Source organism: Geotrypetes seraphini, chromosome 12 (assembly GCF_902459505.1).
Source record: "Geotrypetes seraphini chromosome 12, aGeoSer1.1, whole genome shotgun sequence".
Lineage (NCBI taxonomy): Eukaryota > Metazoa > Chordata > Amphibia > Gymnophiona > Dermophiidae > Geotrypetes > Geotrypetes seraphini.
In genome coordinates this window covers 7,768,920-7,784,622 of record NC_047095.1, presented here as the reverse complement: position 1 = coordinate 7,784,622, position 15,703 = coordinate 7,768,920, and the positions used below count along the sequence as shown (strand labels likewise).

The 15,703-nt window shown below is 41.0% G+C and overlaps 1 protein-coding gene across 1 annotated transcript in view; it reads left to right on the top strand.

Annotated features, from left to right (window-relative positions):
* The window catches only part of FAM102B (family with sequence similarity 102 member B), a 233,574-nt gene that overhangs the window by 74,426 nt on the left and 143,445 nt on the right, over nucleotides 1-15,703 (top strand). The window contains exons 2-4 of the mRNA XM_033916064.1: nucleotides 4,049-4,169; nucleotides 9,381-9,410; nucleotides 13,984-14,100. Coding sequence (XP_033771955.1) covers nucleotides 4,049-4,169; nucleotides 9,381-9,410; nucleotides 13,984-14,100 — 268 coding nt within the window. The remainder of the gene's footprint in view (nucleotides 1-4,048; nucleotides 4,170-9,380; nucleotides 9,411-13,983; nucleotides 14,101-15,703) is intronic.

Sequence of the window (15,703 nt, the reverse complement as noted above, 5' to 3'; positions counted from 1 at the left end):
CCACATTAATGGGGAGACATGATACTATTTCATCAGAAAATTTAGGAAAAGATAAAAGAAATAATTCTCAATTCACCTTAGCAAACCTTAAATCATTTCTTACTAATAGGTAATCTTATTTACTCCTCTTAATTTTCCTCAGGAATGAAACTTATATGAAAATTTAAACTCCTTTCTGTTCTCTAGCAACTAAAAACTGTTGTAATTGTATGGGGTCCCAAAAAACATATTCAATATCTTGTATTTTGACTAAACATTTACATGGGAATTTCAAATAAAAGGATGCCTCTAGAGCCAAAACTCTAACTTTTAATTTCAAAAACTCTTTCCTCCTAAATTGCGTAGCTCTAGAGACATCCGGAAAAATCCTAACCAAATTCCCACAAAATTTTGTTAGTCTATTTTTAAAATAAAGTTTCATTATCAACATCTTATCTATCTCACTTATGCATGTTATCACAAGGGTGGACCGACTCTGAATCACATCCTGGGTATCTTCCAAAAATTTAGTCAAATTAATTTCAGTAGTGACCAAATGTTCCACCTCCTGGGCAGATTCTATATTTTTTTTTTTTGAGGAAGGGACCCCATAATTTAATGCAAACTATAAAATCAGTGAGGGGCTAACCTATTAATCATGGTCTGCCCATCTTTTAATCCTCATTAAGAATTGCCTGAAAGCTTTACTGATGTGCAGCCCTTAATTGCTAGTTATATCCCAATCCTGACTTGAGGAATGCATTATTGGAGTGCAAGAAAATCAGGACTGAATCAATAATTCCAAGGCATGCAATTTAGTTGGCAAAATCATATGCTGCTTATCTCACCAGGGTGAATCTGTTACCAACAATGCCATAAAGCACAGCAGAAGCTGTTCCTGAAATAGAGCAAAGCCTGACTTTAGAATACATTTAAAATCTCAAAGTAGCAAAAGGCAAAGGGGGAAGAGATATATTTATTAAACATTTCAGATCAGAGATGTCAAACTGAAATCTTGGAGCTTGTAAACTAGTCAGGTTTTATTTATTTTATTTTCAAAATTTATTATCTGCCTAACACGTAAGCAGTTACAAAAAAAAATCATATTAAGTTAAAATACATCTGTAATGAATATTCATAAAAGACCTTGAAAATACAACTAGTTTGCAACTGTATAGGATTGCAGTTTGACAGCCCTGTTTTAGATGCTATGGCAGGTCTGTAAAGTACAAAGAAAAATATCTCTGGAATTTGCTCTTCAGAATAACATAGAGGGTGGGTAGGAGAGTATTTCTCAGATTAACTAGAGGAAGGAGTGGCCTAGTGGTTAGAACTACAGTCTCAGCACCCTGAAGTTGTGGGTTCAAATCCTGCACCGCTCCTCGTTACCCTGGGCAAGTCACTCAATCCTCCATTGCCCCAGGTACGTTAGATAGATTGTGAACCCACCAGGACAGATAGGGAAAATGCTTGAATATCTGATTGTAAACAGCTTAGATAACCTTGATAGGCAGTATATAAATACAGTTAAAAACCTCGGTTTACGAGTGCCGTGGTTTGCAAGTGTTTTGCAAGACAAGCAAAACATTAGCAAAATCTGCGCCTCGGAAACCGAGCTTGACTTGATTTACGAGCGCCCCCCCCCCCCACGTGATCCGGCATCCCCCACTCACCTACCTACCCACCCAAACACATTCTCTTACCCCTATCTGGCACCAGCACCAATGCACAGGACATGCCGATGCCCGAAGATCTTCCCTCTTCCTTGTGCTGGGCCTTGAGCATATGCAGATGCTCAAGGCCCAGCACACTGACCCAGAACCTTACCTCACAACCTTACCCCACAACCTTACCCCACAACCTTACTTCACAACCCAGAACCTCAAGGCTCACAACTGACCCAGAAACCTTACCTCTGATGTCGGAAGCTTCCTCCAGCATCAGAATGAAGCCTTCCGGGTCAGCCACGCATAGCAGCCACTACCTGTAGCTTTGTGAAGAGAAGCGACTGTGGCTGGAAGGAGGGAGCTGGCCAGAAGGTAAACACCCTTGGGAAGGAGACACAAACTTCAGACACAGCATGGAGGGGGAGAGGAGGATAAGGGGCGCTTTGGGACGAGGGAGGGAGTACAAACTTCGGACAAAGGATGGAAGGAAAGAGGGAGGAGGCATGAACTTGGGATACAGAATGTCGGGAGGGCAACATGAACTTGGACCATAGGATGGAAGAATGGAGGGAGTGAGGGAAAGAGATGCTGAGGTGGGGGAAGGAATAGAAAGGAAGAATTGGGTGTCTGAGTGAGAGGGAAGGAGAGATGGTGCACAAGGGGAAATGGAGAGAGAATTGTTGGGCATAAGGAGGGAGAGAGAATTATTGGACATGGTGAGAGAGAAGTAAGATAGCGATGAGAGGGGAAAATGTTGGATATCGTGGTAAAGAGGCAATAGTGAGATGGCTGGAAAGGGATGCAAGAGGGGTCTCAAGGAGGCGAAGAAAGTGGAAAGAATACTAGGATCCAAGTTACATACAAATTCAACTTAAGAACAGTTTTAAAAATGGAACATTTCTAACCCGGGGACTGCCTGTACTATGAAATACTATGAAAAGATAATGAACCCCCTCATTCTATAACTTTGTATTCTTGCCCAGAAATAGCTAAGAAGAAAAAATTAAAAAAAATTTAAATTGAATCAGATTGGGAAGACTGGCTGGACCATTCGGGTCTTTATCTGCTGTCATCTACTATGTTACTATGATGTATGTGTGAATGTACATTGCATGTGAAAGTGTTGTGTGTGCTCAGAGCTACTCAGTAATTTGGGTACACAGTTTGCTTAGCTCACAAATACAATGTTGCATACGTATAGGAGGGGCTTCCACTTACATGCAAATGTTACAAGTGAAAATACAGTATTTGTGCATGCATTTATGCCTGCTGTTGACATGACATAAGTGAGCACACCTAATTGCAGGCAGTATAGATGTTGACTGTTCTAGACACTGTTCTAGAATTCATGCTCAGTGCGCTGCATTTAGATGCTTAACTTTGGCACCAAGTTCTAGAATTTCCCCAGAAACTTAAGCAGAACTTAAGAGAAATTACTATTGCAGCAGTTGGTTGCAGGGCTGGTGCCCTAGATGGACTTTCAGCCGTGTGCCCTCCCCATTCCATTTAATCCAGTCTATCACCTTTCCTTTCCCTCCCTCCCTGTATTAACAGGTTACCAGCATCTCCCCTTCTTCCCCCCACTGCCTAAGCTGTCCAAAATGTCCCTTTTGTTTGCTCAACACCCACCCCCCTTAAGGTGTCCGTTTTCCCCCTCACCTTTGAGATGTCAGAATTGTGCCTTCTCGTTCCCCTGTTAGGCCTGCCACAGCCTTTGTTATCTTTGTTACTGTAGCTGCTGCAGCAAAATCTTCCAAGGCCTGCTCTACTAAAGAAGAATTGGCACAGGACCTCAAATAAATGTGCACACTAGATGCCTGCCGCTCCCCCCACCCAACTTTGTTTCAGAGAGGGTGGGACACAACAGGCCTTGAGCACATACATGTGTCCTCGCCAGTTGCACTGATTCTTACCTAGACTAATGACCAGACTGCCATGCTGGTGCTGCTCTAGGTGAACCCCTAGTCTACCTAGTGAAAGGGCTGACCCTGGTTAACAGAGGAGAAAATATTAGCAAATGAGAGAATAAGATAACATTTATACTATAGAGGTGGCATCTGGTCCATTACTGTTAGGTGCATAGTGGTGTGAGACTAGCGGCTCCTTTGCATGATGGCCTGGACCAGTGGTTCTCAAACCTGTCCTGAGTGACCACCAGCTAGTTAGGTTTTCAGGATATCCTTAATGAATATGCCTGAGATAGATTTGTATATAATGGAGGTGAGAGACATGCAAATCTGTTTCGGGCATATTCATTAGGGATATCCTAAAAATCCGACAGGCTTAGGTTTGAGAACCACTGGCCTAGAATTAGAGAACCACTGCTTAATGCAAAATTATGTTTTGATGTACTTAATAAGCTCTTTTTTTTTTTTTTTTTTTTTTTTCTTTGTCTTTTCTAGGGAGGTTGTCCAAGCAAACTGTGTTCACTGGAGGAAGAAGTTCTCATTTATGTGTAAAATGAGTGCCAGCGCCATTTCAGGTGTCCTGGATCCCTGTGTTTGCAGAGTGTCTGTGCGGAAGGTAATCATTCAAAGCAGATTTGTTTTCATTGCTTTTGCTGTGTGCATGTTTGAGTTTCTGCTTTGCTGCAAAGCTTTTTGTTTCTGCCTGACCTTTTTTTTTTTTCTATATGGGAGCTGCTGAAAACAAAAGTTGCATGGCTTATTTATTACACTGATCATCAGATGTCCTCTCCATCTGACTGACTAGTCATCCATGACCTGAAATAAAATAACAAAGCAAATTATCAAACTGGCCCATCCAGTTTGTCCAGCTTCTTTCACTTGCATAAGAACATAAGAGCTGCCATTACTGGGACAGATCAAAGGCCCATCAAGTCTAGTATCCTGTTTCCAACAGTAGCCAACCTAGGTCACAAATACCCGACAAGATCCCAAGTCAATCTTAATAACTGATTATGGACATTTGTTTTAGGTAATTATCCAAATCTTTTTTTAAACCCTGCTAAGCTAACCACATTCTCTGGTAATGATTTCCAGAGCTTAATTACACGTTGTATGAAGAAATATTTTCTCCGGTTTGCTTTAAATCTACTTTTTAGTAGCTTCATCACATGCTCCAGTAGTCCTAGTATTTTTTGAAAAGAGTAAACGAGCAATTCTAAGAGTAAACGAGCAATTCTCATCTACCTGTTTCACTCCACTCGGTATTTTATGGACTTTAGATAGGTTGATTTGTTCGTTTAAAAAAAATTTATATTCCACCTGTATACTGCGCCAAGAGAAATATAATAAAGACTTCAGAAATATTAACATTTTGCATTTATAGTCCATCTTTACCTGAACAGATCTAGGCGGTTCACAAAAGACAGAAACTGAGCATTCTCCAAGACTACCAATGATATATACAATTAGACTAAAACAGCCATATTCATGGCACTTCAGATAAAATATATTTCTGAAATAAAAATGTTTTCAAAGATTTACAAAATTGTCTGTAATTGAAGATGAGATACTGGATTAGATAGACCATTGGTCTGATCCAGTAAAGCTATTCTTATGTTCTTAGTAACTTAACATTTTAAGGTTTGAGTTAATGAATTCCAAATTTTAGTGACTTGATGAGTGAAAATAGTCAAAAACATTTGCTTATATTTCACCGTTGAGATACTTGGGCAGTAAAGGGCTGAAAAATGTTTTGAAATGGCCCTGCAGTTTCTTTCCAAACATGAAAACTACAGATATTATTACATCTGGGGGAATTCTGTGAAATGTTTTGAAAATTTTGCATATGATGCTTTCAGAATTCCTCTTCATAAGGGCTAGCCCCTCACCCTCTTCAAGCTTTTAACCCTTCCTCAGCAGTGTCATATACCATCTTCCCCCACTTTGTTCTCTTCCCCAGCTTAACTTGATTTCTACCCTCCACCACTCCAGCTTTCTCTGCCCCTTGTGCAGGTTGAATACCTCCCAGCTTGCTCCTTCTGCTGCCTAGTTCCTTTTCCTTCCTCTGCCTTTCTCTTATCTCTTCCCTTCAACAAGATCCTCAGTTCTGTCTTAATCACCTAGACTTTTCTGTTTCTTTCCCTTTGCCTGTTTCTGCTCCCTTGTTCTCTGTGCTAGCAAGAGTCCTGGTTCTCTCTACCTTTATTTTGCTCCCCTTTCCACACACACACCCTAAATTCTCCATCCCCAGGCATACACTCCCAGCTCACTCTGTACCCTTCCCCATGCCAATTAGGTGGCGAGGGAAGGAGGTGGAAGAAAGCTAGCTGTATCTCGGGCTGCATCTTCTTTCTTCTCTGCCATTCACAGTCAAACTGCTAGTTTCATCTGCATAAGAACATGAGTAGCCATACTGGGTCAGACCATCCATCTAGCCCAGCATCCTGCTTCAACAGTGGCCAATCTAGGTCACAAGTCCCTTTCAAAAACCCAGATGCAATCCATTCTTGTTATCTGTGCATTCATGATGCACAAATTCACAGATCTGCAGTTGCATCAATTGCAACCAGTATTCCCTGTTTGCGTATTTGCAGACCGGCGTTCACAAAACCATATTCTTTGCTTTCACTTTTCACCTTACGGTCAGGCTTTGCTTCCAGGTAGGGCCACCAAGCGTCTGGAGAATGAATTACAAGTAGAGAATGACACGGTGACTGTTACCCTCAGTTAGCTGCGGGTAACCCGCTGAAATAGGGAGGAAAAAAACCTGGTTGCTGCAGGTATGGGGACAAGGCCATTTACTACCCCATGGAGCGGTGAATGGCCTTGTCCCCGTAGTTAAATGAGGGAACAAACCCAAAATATTTACCACCCCTAGCGATTGTGCAATCCAGCAGCCCCCCTCCCTTGTTCCTCCTGATTGCTAGGGTTCAGGCATCTCCCTCCCTCCCCTACCCCTTACCTTCGCTGGCGATTTTCGTGTCTCCGAGTGGCACTAGTCTTTAAACAAGTCGCGCATGGCTGCCTGAAACTTCTCCTCTGACGCAACTCTGGAGATAAATAACACATGTAATCTTGAATATAACTGAGACATGTAAATAGTTTCTTATTTTACATATTGTTGTGTTGTAATGGATGTTTCAAGAAGTTGTTATTCAAGATGCTTGTGTGGTCTGGATCATTGAGAGGTGTGCTTGCTCCAGTCTGCCAACAGACAATCTGGTCCCGGCTCACAGCCCACCATATAAAATACCTTGTGACAAACCCTAACCCAGCAGCTGGGTAAAAAGGGGTCTGTTACTTAAATAAATCAATTCTAATTGTAATATTTGTGCACAAAGAGAAATTATTTATCATAAGCTTTGAACATTAATTTATAATTTAATAAAAGCCAATTGTTATTTGTACACATAACCAGGGATTGCTATCTGTAGACCCATCCACTATCATTCCAAAGCAAGACTGCCAAAAACATTATTAATAAGGAATTGGGTGGTGGGGTATATGGCTCATTAACAGGTCAAATGCACCCTCCTGAACTTTCAGGCCCTTACCTGGGTAAAACCTCACTCTTCTCTAACTTCCTGTCACCTGCTTCCCTCTTCTATTGTCTTGGCATTAGCCTCTAATCCTCGGGCTGTTAAAGAATTTACTGTCTCATTTCAGAGCCAGATTTCATCCTTACTAAAGCTTTCCATTCTCGACTGTTTAGCCTCTGGAAAATGTCCACTTTTCTCCATTTTTTTTGGCTCAGATTCACACGATAGCATTCAAGCTCTGCTGGCCTGCCTGTGTTCAACCTTGCTTCTGCTTTGCTGCTCTGCCCTTTTCTCATAATTATCTCCTATCAGTCTGAATTGTCTCCATTTTTCACTTTCTCCACTGGTTTATCCATTTCTAGGTACAAACCTACAACACTCTGCTGTCTAGATTGGTCTTATCATGTTCATCCTTTTAGTTTCCACTCCATATATTTTAGTTAGCTTTTGTTAACTGACTCTCCAGTTCCTTCTTAACTATGCAGTTCTGACTATACAGGGAAATGGGGGTGATCCCGGGACTGGTGCAAGGGTATTAAGCACCTAGATATTCTAGGGAAAACTTCAGTTTTGTGCCCACTCCCAACAACAATCATGATCACCCAAAACCATCCTTCCCAGAATAATATGGGCAAATCTCCTGTCCATGTGACTGTCAGGATCTATCGTTTTAATTTGACTGCAGATGCTGTTTGTTGCCCCCCCCCTTGAAGCTGCTCCCTTAGGCAACTGCCTGAAAGGGTTGACCCTGAGTGAGCCACTGGGCAAGGCCCAATCACTATCTTGGATAACACAGCATTGCCAACTAGAGACCTTGGGGGAAGGGCTGAATATTGGTTTATTTGGCCCCTTTGTCCAAAAAGGTGTTTTGCTGCCCTTGCTTCATTTTGTGGAATTCAAAATGTCTTCCTTGGGATCCAACATCTAGTTCACATTTGTTCAGCTGCTCTTGTCTCAATCTACAAATTCACCTAGCCGTGGATTCGGCATGCTTTGATCTTGCTGCTGTGCCTGTAAGCTCCAAATCCCTAGTACTGATGTCCTTCATGCACATTTTGTATCCCATGCCTGCCTCTCTTGGTTTTCTTGGCTCTACTTTGGGGCTTTAATATTGTAAGACAGTGCTTGCTAACTTTGTCTCTTTCAAGAGCTTTGATTATAAGCATGATTAAAAATATTTTAAAGAAATGCTTCTTGAAATAGCTTTTCAGTTTTTTAAAAATCTGGACTGATAGTTTGGTTCAGCGTTCATCTGATTTTAGAACAATTCATTCTGTATTGTTCCCAGCTACTCAAAAAATAAGATTGCTTGCCTTTTCAACGTTGGGCTATTGTAATGCAGTGCAGGGCCGATGGGCTGGGTTCCTCCTGTTCACTAGCACCAGTTGGGAGTTTGGGTGTGCCATAGGAGAGGGAAGATGGTTGTCACTGCTGTGGTGCTGAGGATGCATGCTACAGGTTATTGCTTTCTAGCCTTTAGGCAGTTGAGCGATGCCATTGTCTCCCACATGAACACATAAGAATTGCCGCTTCTGGGTCAGACCCAGGGTCCATCATGCCCAGCAGTCCGCTCACGCGGCGGCCCTCTGGTCAAACACCAGCGTCCTAACTGAGACTAGCCCTACCTACGTATGTTCTGGTTCTGCAGGAACTTGTCTAACTTTGTCTTGAATCCCTGGAGGGTGTTTTCTCCTATGACAGACTCCGGCAGAGCGTTCCGGTTTTCCACCACTCTCTGGGTAAAGAAGAACTTCCTTACATACATACGGAATCTATCCCCTTTCAATTTTAGAGGGTGCCTTCTCGTTCTCCCTACCTTGGAAAGGGTGAACAACCTGCCCTTATCTACTAAGTCTATTCCCTTCAGTACCTTGAATGTTTCAATCATGGTCACCTTTGGGGAGTGGGTGGATTATATTTATTGACACAAATAAGTCACTTTTGTTTGAATTTGTCAAGAATTTTGTATGAAGGATTTTAGTATGTTATTTTTTGGGGTTTTTTTTTCAGATTTGAGTTTTTTGCCCATGATTGATATATGGTAGCACTAAACTAGGTGCTTCCTGTGATTTCTGAGGCTTTTTTTTCCTCCCACTATTACTGAGTTTAGATTAATATTTAGATTTTTTTTTTTTTTTGTAGTTCGTGGCCAGTAAATATGTATTTTTAAATATGGAGAGGGGAAGACTGCAAGGCAAAAAACATTAGGATATTAAAATATAAATGCATTCTGTTTCTACATAATGCTAGTATTTTAACTAACGGTTTGGTTATTTTTTTCTTTACAGGAACTGAAAGGTGGAAAAGCGTATGCAAAGGTACGTTGACTAATTTGTTCTCTATTAATGATTTTATTTTATTTTTGGAGTTTATTAACTGCTTTTACAAAGATTCATTGAAAGCAGTGTACAGCAGATATAGCTCAACATAAAACCTAGTTTTGTTACGTGTGAACAATAGTAAAGCAGCCAAACCTAAGCATAAATAGAATCAATGAGATAAATTTAGAGACAGGCAAATTGAATCCTAGTAATAGCAGTAGTATGATTATATACATTAAAACAACACAGCAGAACAATCATATAATAGAAATTTGATAAGTGTTGGCAGACTACATAATAGGCAGCATGTTAGAACATTCAAATACAAATGACACGCCTTAATAGGTGTGCCTTAGAACATTTAAATAGCATCATTCTCTGTGCAAGGTTGTTGCATGTAATCATTTTACTGGATTTAACAAAATCATCTAGCTTTTTTCCTGTGTAGCACTTGCCACTTCAACAAAAGCATACCATAGCAAAGGTTAAATAGGGCCAGTGGAAAAAGAGAGATGCAGCTGGAAGATAGCAAAATGCTGATAGGTCACATCCAAAAATGCTGCTTAAAAGCAGCAGTTCTTTCTTACAATACAGCCTAAAAGAACATTGACATGATTTCTCTGCTACTCATCTTTATTTTACATTTTTAGGAGCCTCCTTGGCTTGTTCTGTTATTGCTTATTCTCTTATGTCCTGTGTATGTAGTGTGTTCTTGGAAACATTGCTTTCCTTTGAGCTAATAGAACTGATGAGGACTATTGCAGGAGAACAGAGAACCTATAACTTAACAGAGTACCTATAACAGTACCTATAATTTTGTTCTTCCCAGCCCAGCAGGATATTGGAAAGAATTTATGCATAAGAAGCAGAGTGTCTGTCTCTCTGGAGCAAAATGAACTCTTTGAATGTTTATTGTAATAGGCCCAAATTTGGCATGGAGAAAAACCAGTAAAAGGGCACACTGAATTCAAAAGTGGTCCAAATTAGAACCCAGAAAATGATCCTTGTAAGAGAAGCAGTTCTGTCTTTGCAACATACAAGCAATATAACTATGCAGTTAGGTAACTGCACCTTTCAAACTGCCCTTTGCCTTCATCTTTTTTCTCTCTCACAGACACACATAGCACCTGCACGAGTACAAAAGCCATGAAGACTGCAAGATGCTGCTTCGCCCTCCTGTTTAAAAAAGTCAATAGGATATGTGATATTTAGCTGCCAACCAGTAACATTATTTAGTGTCCTTTTTTGACATTAAATACCGAGAACCCATAATGTGATATTGGTTTCTCTGTTAAGAACCATATTTATTTGGGTTGCTCCCTTAGTTATAGCAGAGTTTTCTCCTCCTCGCCAAACACTTACAATGCTATATTAATGTTTAGTGACAGCATGGCTAACAGGAGACTTCATGTTCACATGATACTTTTGTACATTACTATGGGTTTTTGTTTTTCTGTTTAAATCCTTGTTGCACTTGGTCATCCAGCTTTACTGAAACAACTAAAAATTGTGTAGTTTGGAAAAAACACACAGATCTTGTGATGGGCAAAGATGAAAAATACAAGGTCTGGGCTGAAACCTGCAGGCAGTCTCTAATATGTCAGATTTCACTATAGTACCAGTGAGATGACAAAGTTAAGCATCGCTCACATGTTTTTATTCTGGCTGCTGTTACCACAGCAGGTTGCCATTGTCCTTACCATTGCTATTAAGTGTATTCTTTCTTTTGGTAGCTGAGTCACTGAATATATCTGTTGTTCATGCTTTTGCCCACTCTTGCAGTATTGTCCAGTAAATGTATTTAGGGTGGCACACTTGTGTAAAGTATATGACACTCGCTAGTGAAATGCACAAGTGTCCTATGAAATACCTTTATCCCAGGACAAACAGGCAGCATATTCTCTACATGTGGGTTATGTCACCGACGGAGCCCCCTAGCGGATGTTTTCGCAAGCAAACTTGCTTGAAGACCTTCAAGCATGCGATTGGCCCGTGCATGCGCGCGTGCCCCTCCGCCCGACCTAGGGCGTGCATCGCCTCAGCGTTGCCTCAGTTCTCTGTTTTCCGCGGAGCCAGAAGAACTGAGGCCACGCTGAGGAGACGCATGCCCTAGGTCGGGCAGGAGGGGCACACACATGCGTGGACCAATCACAAGCTTTAAGGTCTTCAAGCAAGTTTGCTTGCGAAAACATCCGCTAGGGGGCTCCATCGGTGACGTCACCCACATGTTGAGAATATCTGCCTGCTGTCCCTGGATAACACCTGTTACGGTAAGTAACTGCTTTTTTGTGGCAGGGTTCTTGTCACTGCTTTCTAACTGCTCTTCTGTCTCTGTGTAGCAAGTGTAGCAGCAGTCATGTTAGGGATATAAATATTGTATGAACAATTAACTGTTTAAACGTTTAGAGCAATGTTTTTCAACCTTTTTACACCTATGGACCGGCAGAAATAAAATAATTATTCTGTGGACCGGCATCAGTCTGTGGACCGGCGGTTGAAGAACACTGGGCTAAGTTGTGAGCCAGACCCCGCCCCCATAATAGTACTAATTGCACCTTGCACGTCCTGTGCCTCATCTGGAAGCCTTCCCTCTGACATTGCAATGTCAGAGAGAAGGCTTCCGGTTCAGGCGCAGGATGCCCGTAGGAACCACTGCCCATGGCTTTGTGCACTGAATCAGTTAGGAAGAGGGAGCTGGCTCGAAAATAATGCCGCATCGATCACACGTGGACCGGCGGTTGAAGAACACTGTTTTGGGCCTGATGCACGTGCTGGCCCTGTGGACCGGCACTGGCCCATGGACCGGTGGTTGAAGAACACTGGTTTAGAGGACAGCACAGTGACAGTGGTGCAGCTTCTGAAGCCCATTCCATCTCTTAATGTGCCCTGTATACTAGCTGTTGTCTAGTCTGCTTCAGCATGGAGGCAGCCATCAGAAAAAGGACAAACTTAAAGATGCCAAAGTCAGCTGTAGGTCTGATTCATTCCCTCCTGCAGACAGCACAGCTGATATTAAATAGTTTAATAGTCTGCGTTAAGCAATTACCTAGTGGTTTACCATTTAATTCAGGCAACAACAGTCCTCAAGGGCCACAACCCAGTTGGGTTTTCAATGATTTCCACAATGAATATGTATGAGATTGATTTGCATTTATGGAAGCAGTACATGCAAATCAATCTCATGCATATTCGTTGTGGAAATCTTGAAAACCCAACTGGGTTCTGGCCTTTGAAGCCCATGGTTGCCCAACCCTGAGTTAATTGTTTAATATTTTACATACCCAAACAAGGAGAACAACTAAAGCAAAATATATAGCAAAACGTTTAAATTGTTCATTTGGCAGTTAGAAGCATTTAAGGTCCTCCTTTTTATTCTGATTTTATGTTTCATTTCTGAGGAGGGAAACACTCTGCTGCTTTATTTATTTATTTTAACCTGTCTAGGTCCTCTCACTTAAAATTCACATATTTCAGGGTGCTGTTCCACTGCTTCTCTTTCGCATTTGGCTTCAGGCCGACACTTTTACAACGAACATGGGAATATAGGATTAGGCAAACAAATGAAGAATGGATTCAAATATTTTGCAGACAAAAATGGAGCAACAGCAAAAAGTGTAGCAGAGAAAATATACTAGAATAAAAAGAAAGAAAACCCAAAATGTGACAGGCCAAGGTCTGCTGCTGTCTTTGAGCACTGTTCTGATAGCAGCCTCACTCTTTACAGCCTTTTCTCTCCGTTTTTTTCTGCTTCCTAGAAAACTTTAGCTGTGGTAGAAAATTGAAAGCATCTAGATTGCTCATAACAGCAAGGAGGTGAGAGGTGACCGTCTCAAGATAGCATAGCATTCTGCTTCCTCATGGGATTTGTTGAGGAGGCTCCACAGGATATGTGTGTTTAGGAAGCTTACACATCAGCGAAAGGATAAAATGTATAGCTTTGTCTAAATTTCGTTGAAGGAATTTGAACAGGAGAATGTAATGCAAGTTTCTTATTCCTTCCAATTGAACACATAACTACTTTATAATTAGATATTTGCTTACTTTGCATTTATTATAATAAATCTCGAAGATTTGTTCTAAGTCTTCGGTGTTTTGTGTCCAATTTTTACATATCGGGATGGGAAGCTCTTCTCTTTCTGCCTAAGAGAGGAATTTTCATCCTGTGGAACTTCTCCTGAACTTGTATCCAGGTAAATCGCAGCACCTAGATAGATTACACATCCATTTTGCTCTTTTGTTGAGGCTTAATCTAAATAAGCCGCTGCACTTTGATTAATATAGGGATAAGAGCATGAAATTGTGTCTTCAATGTAATGAGACTTAATGATTTCTTTAATTCGATTGCTCATATCTTCCTAAAGTAGTGATATCAACTCCTTAGTAACATACCATCACCAATATTTCCATTTAATTTACAAATAAACTGTGATCGTTAAGACCTAGGATGAAGGCCTGTAAACACCATGTGACAGCCTGAGAAATGCAGACTGAGTAACATTGTACAGCATATGGCTCCCTAGTGCTGCTCTGTCTTATGGTTCTTTTTGTCTTTAATTTTTCCCCCACATAGCTTGGCTTTGCTGACTTGAACCTAGCAGAGTTTGCAGGATCTGGAAATACCACTCGCCGCTGTTTACTTGAAGGTTATGACACCAAAAATACAAGGCAAGATAACTCCATCCTTAAAGTAAGTTTAACATTTGATTCGGCATTTATAGAGGGTCCTAAACTTAAGGGGCTTCCTCTAAGCAGAGCATGTGAGCAATCGCTCAAACTTTTGACATGGTCGCTTACAAAAATACCAACCGAGCCAAGTTTCAAACAAAATTAAGCTTTCAAAAATTAATGAAACTAAACTAAATCAATTACCATATGTGTGATGATTTTTTTTTGTGCTATATATATAGAAATGGAATCAAAAATTGTACTATATACAGAAATACTGGGATCAAAAATTGTTGTTTTTTTTTAGAACTTGTTGCTCACATGAAGAAAAAACTTGGCCACTCCTTAGAGGGAGGCTAAGGGGCTTTACAAGTCCCTTCCCTGAAGAGTTTCAGTCTAAATGGTTGACCAATGTGGCCGGAAATAGCACCATTGGGAAGAAATGGATTGTAACCTTGGTATCCTGATTCCTATTATTCTAGACTGCAGGATTTTCCCTCCTCCTTCCCTCTTCCTTCTTCAGTGGATGAAATAATTATTATAATAACAAAATAAAAATTTAAGGTATAATTTCTAAATTTTCTAGAAATAACCTGGACTAATGTGCCACTAGTTGAGAGATTAGCAGCACTATGCAAGGTAGGGGAAGGAGTGGGGTTCATGCTGGTTAGTTCTAACTTTGACCAAGTAGAATTTCTTCATAGTAACATAACATAGTAGATGACGGCAGATAAAGACCTGAATGGTCCATCCAGTCTGCCCAACCTGATTCAATTTAAAGTTTTTCATTTTTTCTTCTTAGCTATTTCTGGGCAAGAATCCAAAGCTTTACCCTGTACTGTGCTTGGGTTCCAACTGCTGAAATCTCTGTTAAGACTTACTCCAGCCCATCTACACCCACCCAGCCATTGAAGCCCTCCCCAGCCCATCCTCCACCAAACAGCCATATACAGACACAGACTGTGCAAGTCTGCCCAGTACTGGCCATAGTTCAATATTTAATATTATTTTCTGATTCTAAATCCTCTGTGTTCATCCCACGCTTTTTTGAACTTAGTCACAGTTTTACTCTCCACCACCTCTCTCAGGAGCGCATTCCAGGTATCCACTACCCTCTCCGTAAAGTAGAATTTTCTAACATTGCCCCTGAATCTACCACCCCTCAACCTCAAATTATGTCCTCTGGTTCAGGCTGCTATAGCTAACAGAGGTGATAAGGTATTCCTGCACACTCATACTTCTTGGTGTAGTTTCTAGCTTGCTAAATCTAGTGACTGGAACAGCAAGCACATTCATAATTCAGCGCACGTAAAAGCTGCCTTAGTCCAGAGATCTTTCTTCACATACAGTCATGTGGAAAATCCTTTGCAATGAGAAGCCTTTTTTTTGCTTTGGCTAAATTTTATCTTAGAAGTATGAGAGACATAACCTAGTACATACATTCACAGATGTTATTTGACACTTTAGCTCTTATATTCTGACACCTGGTGTTTACATCTCTGAGACTGAGAAAAAGATTTTTAGGCTTAATGAACAAAGAGCATAAATAAAGCATAAATGCTCTTTGGAAAGGAATCTTGCCCCCGCCTGGCTTGAATAGGCTTCTGTTCTCTGTTGGCTGTTTT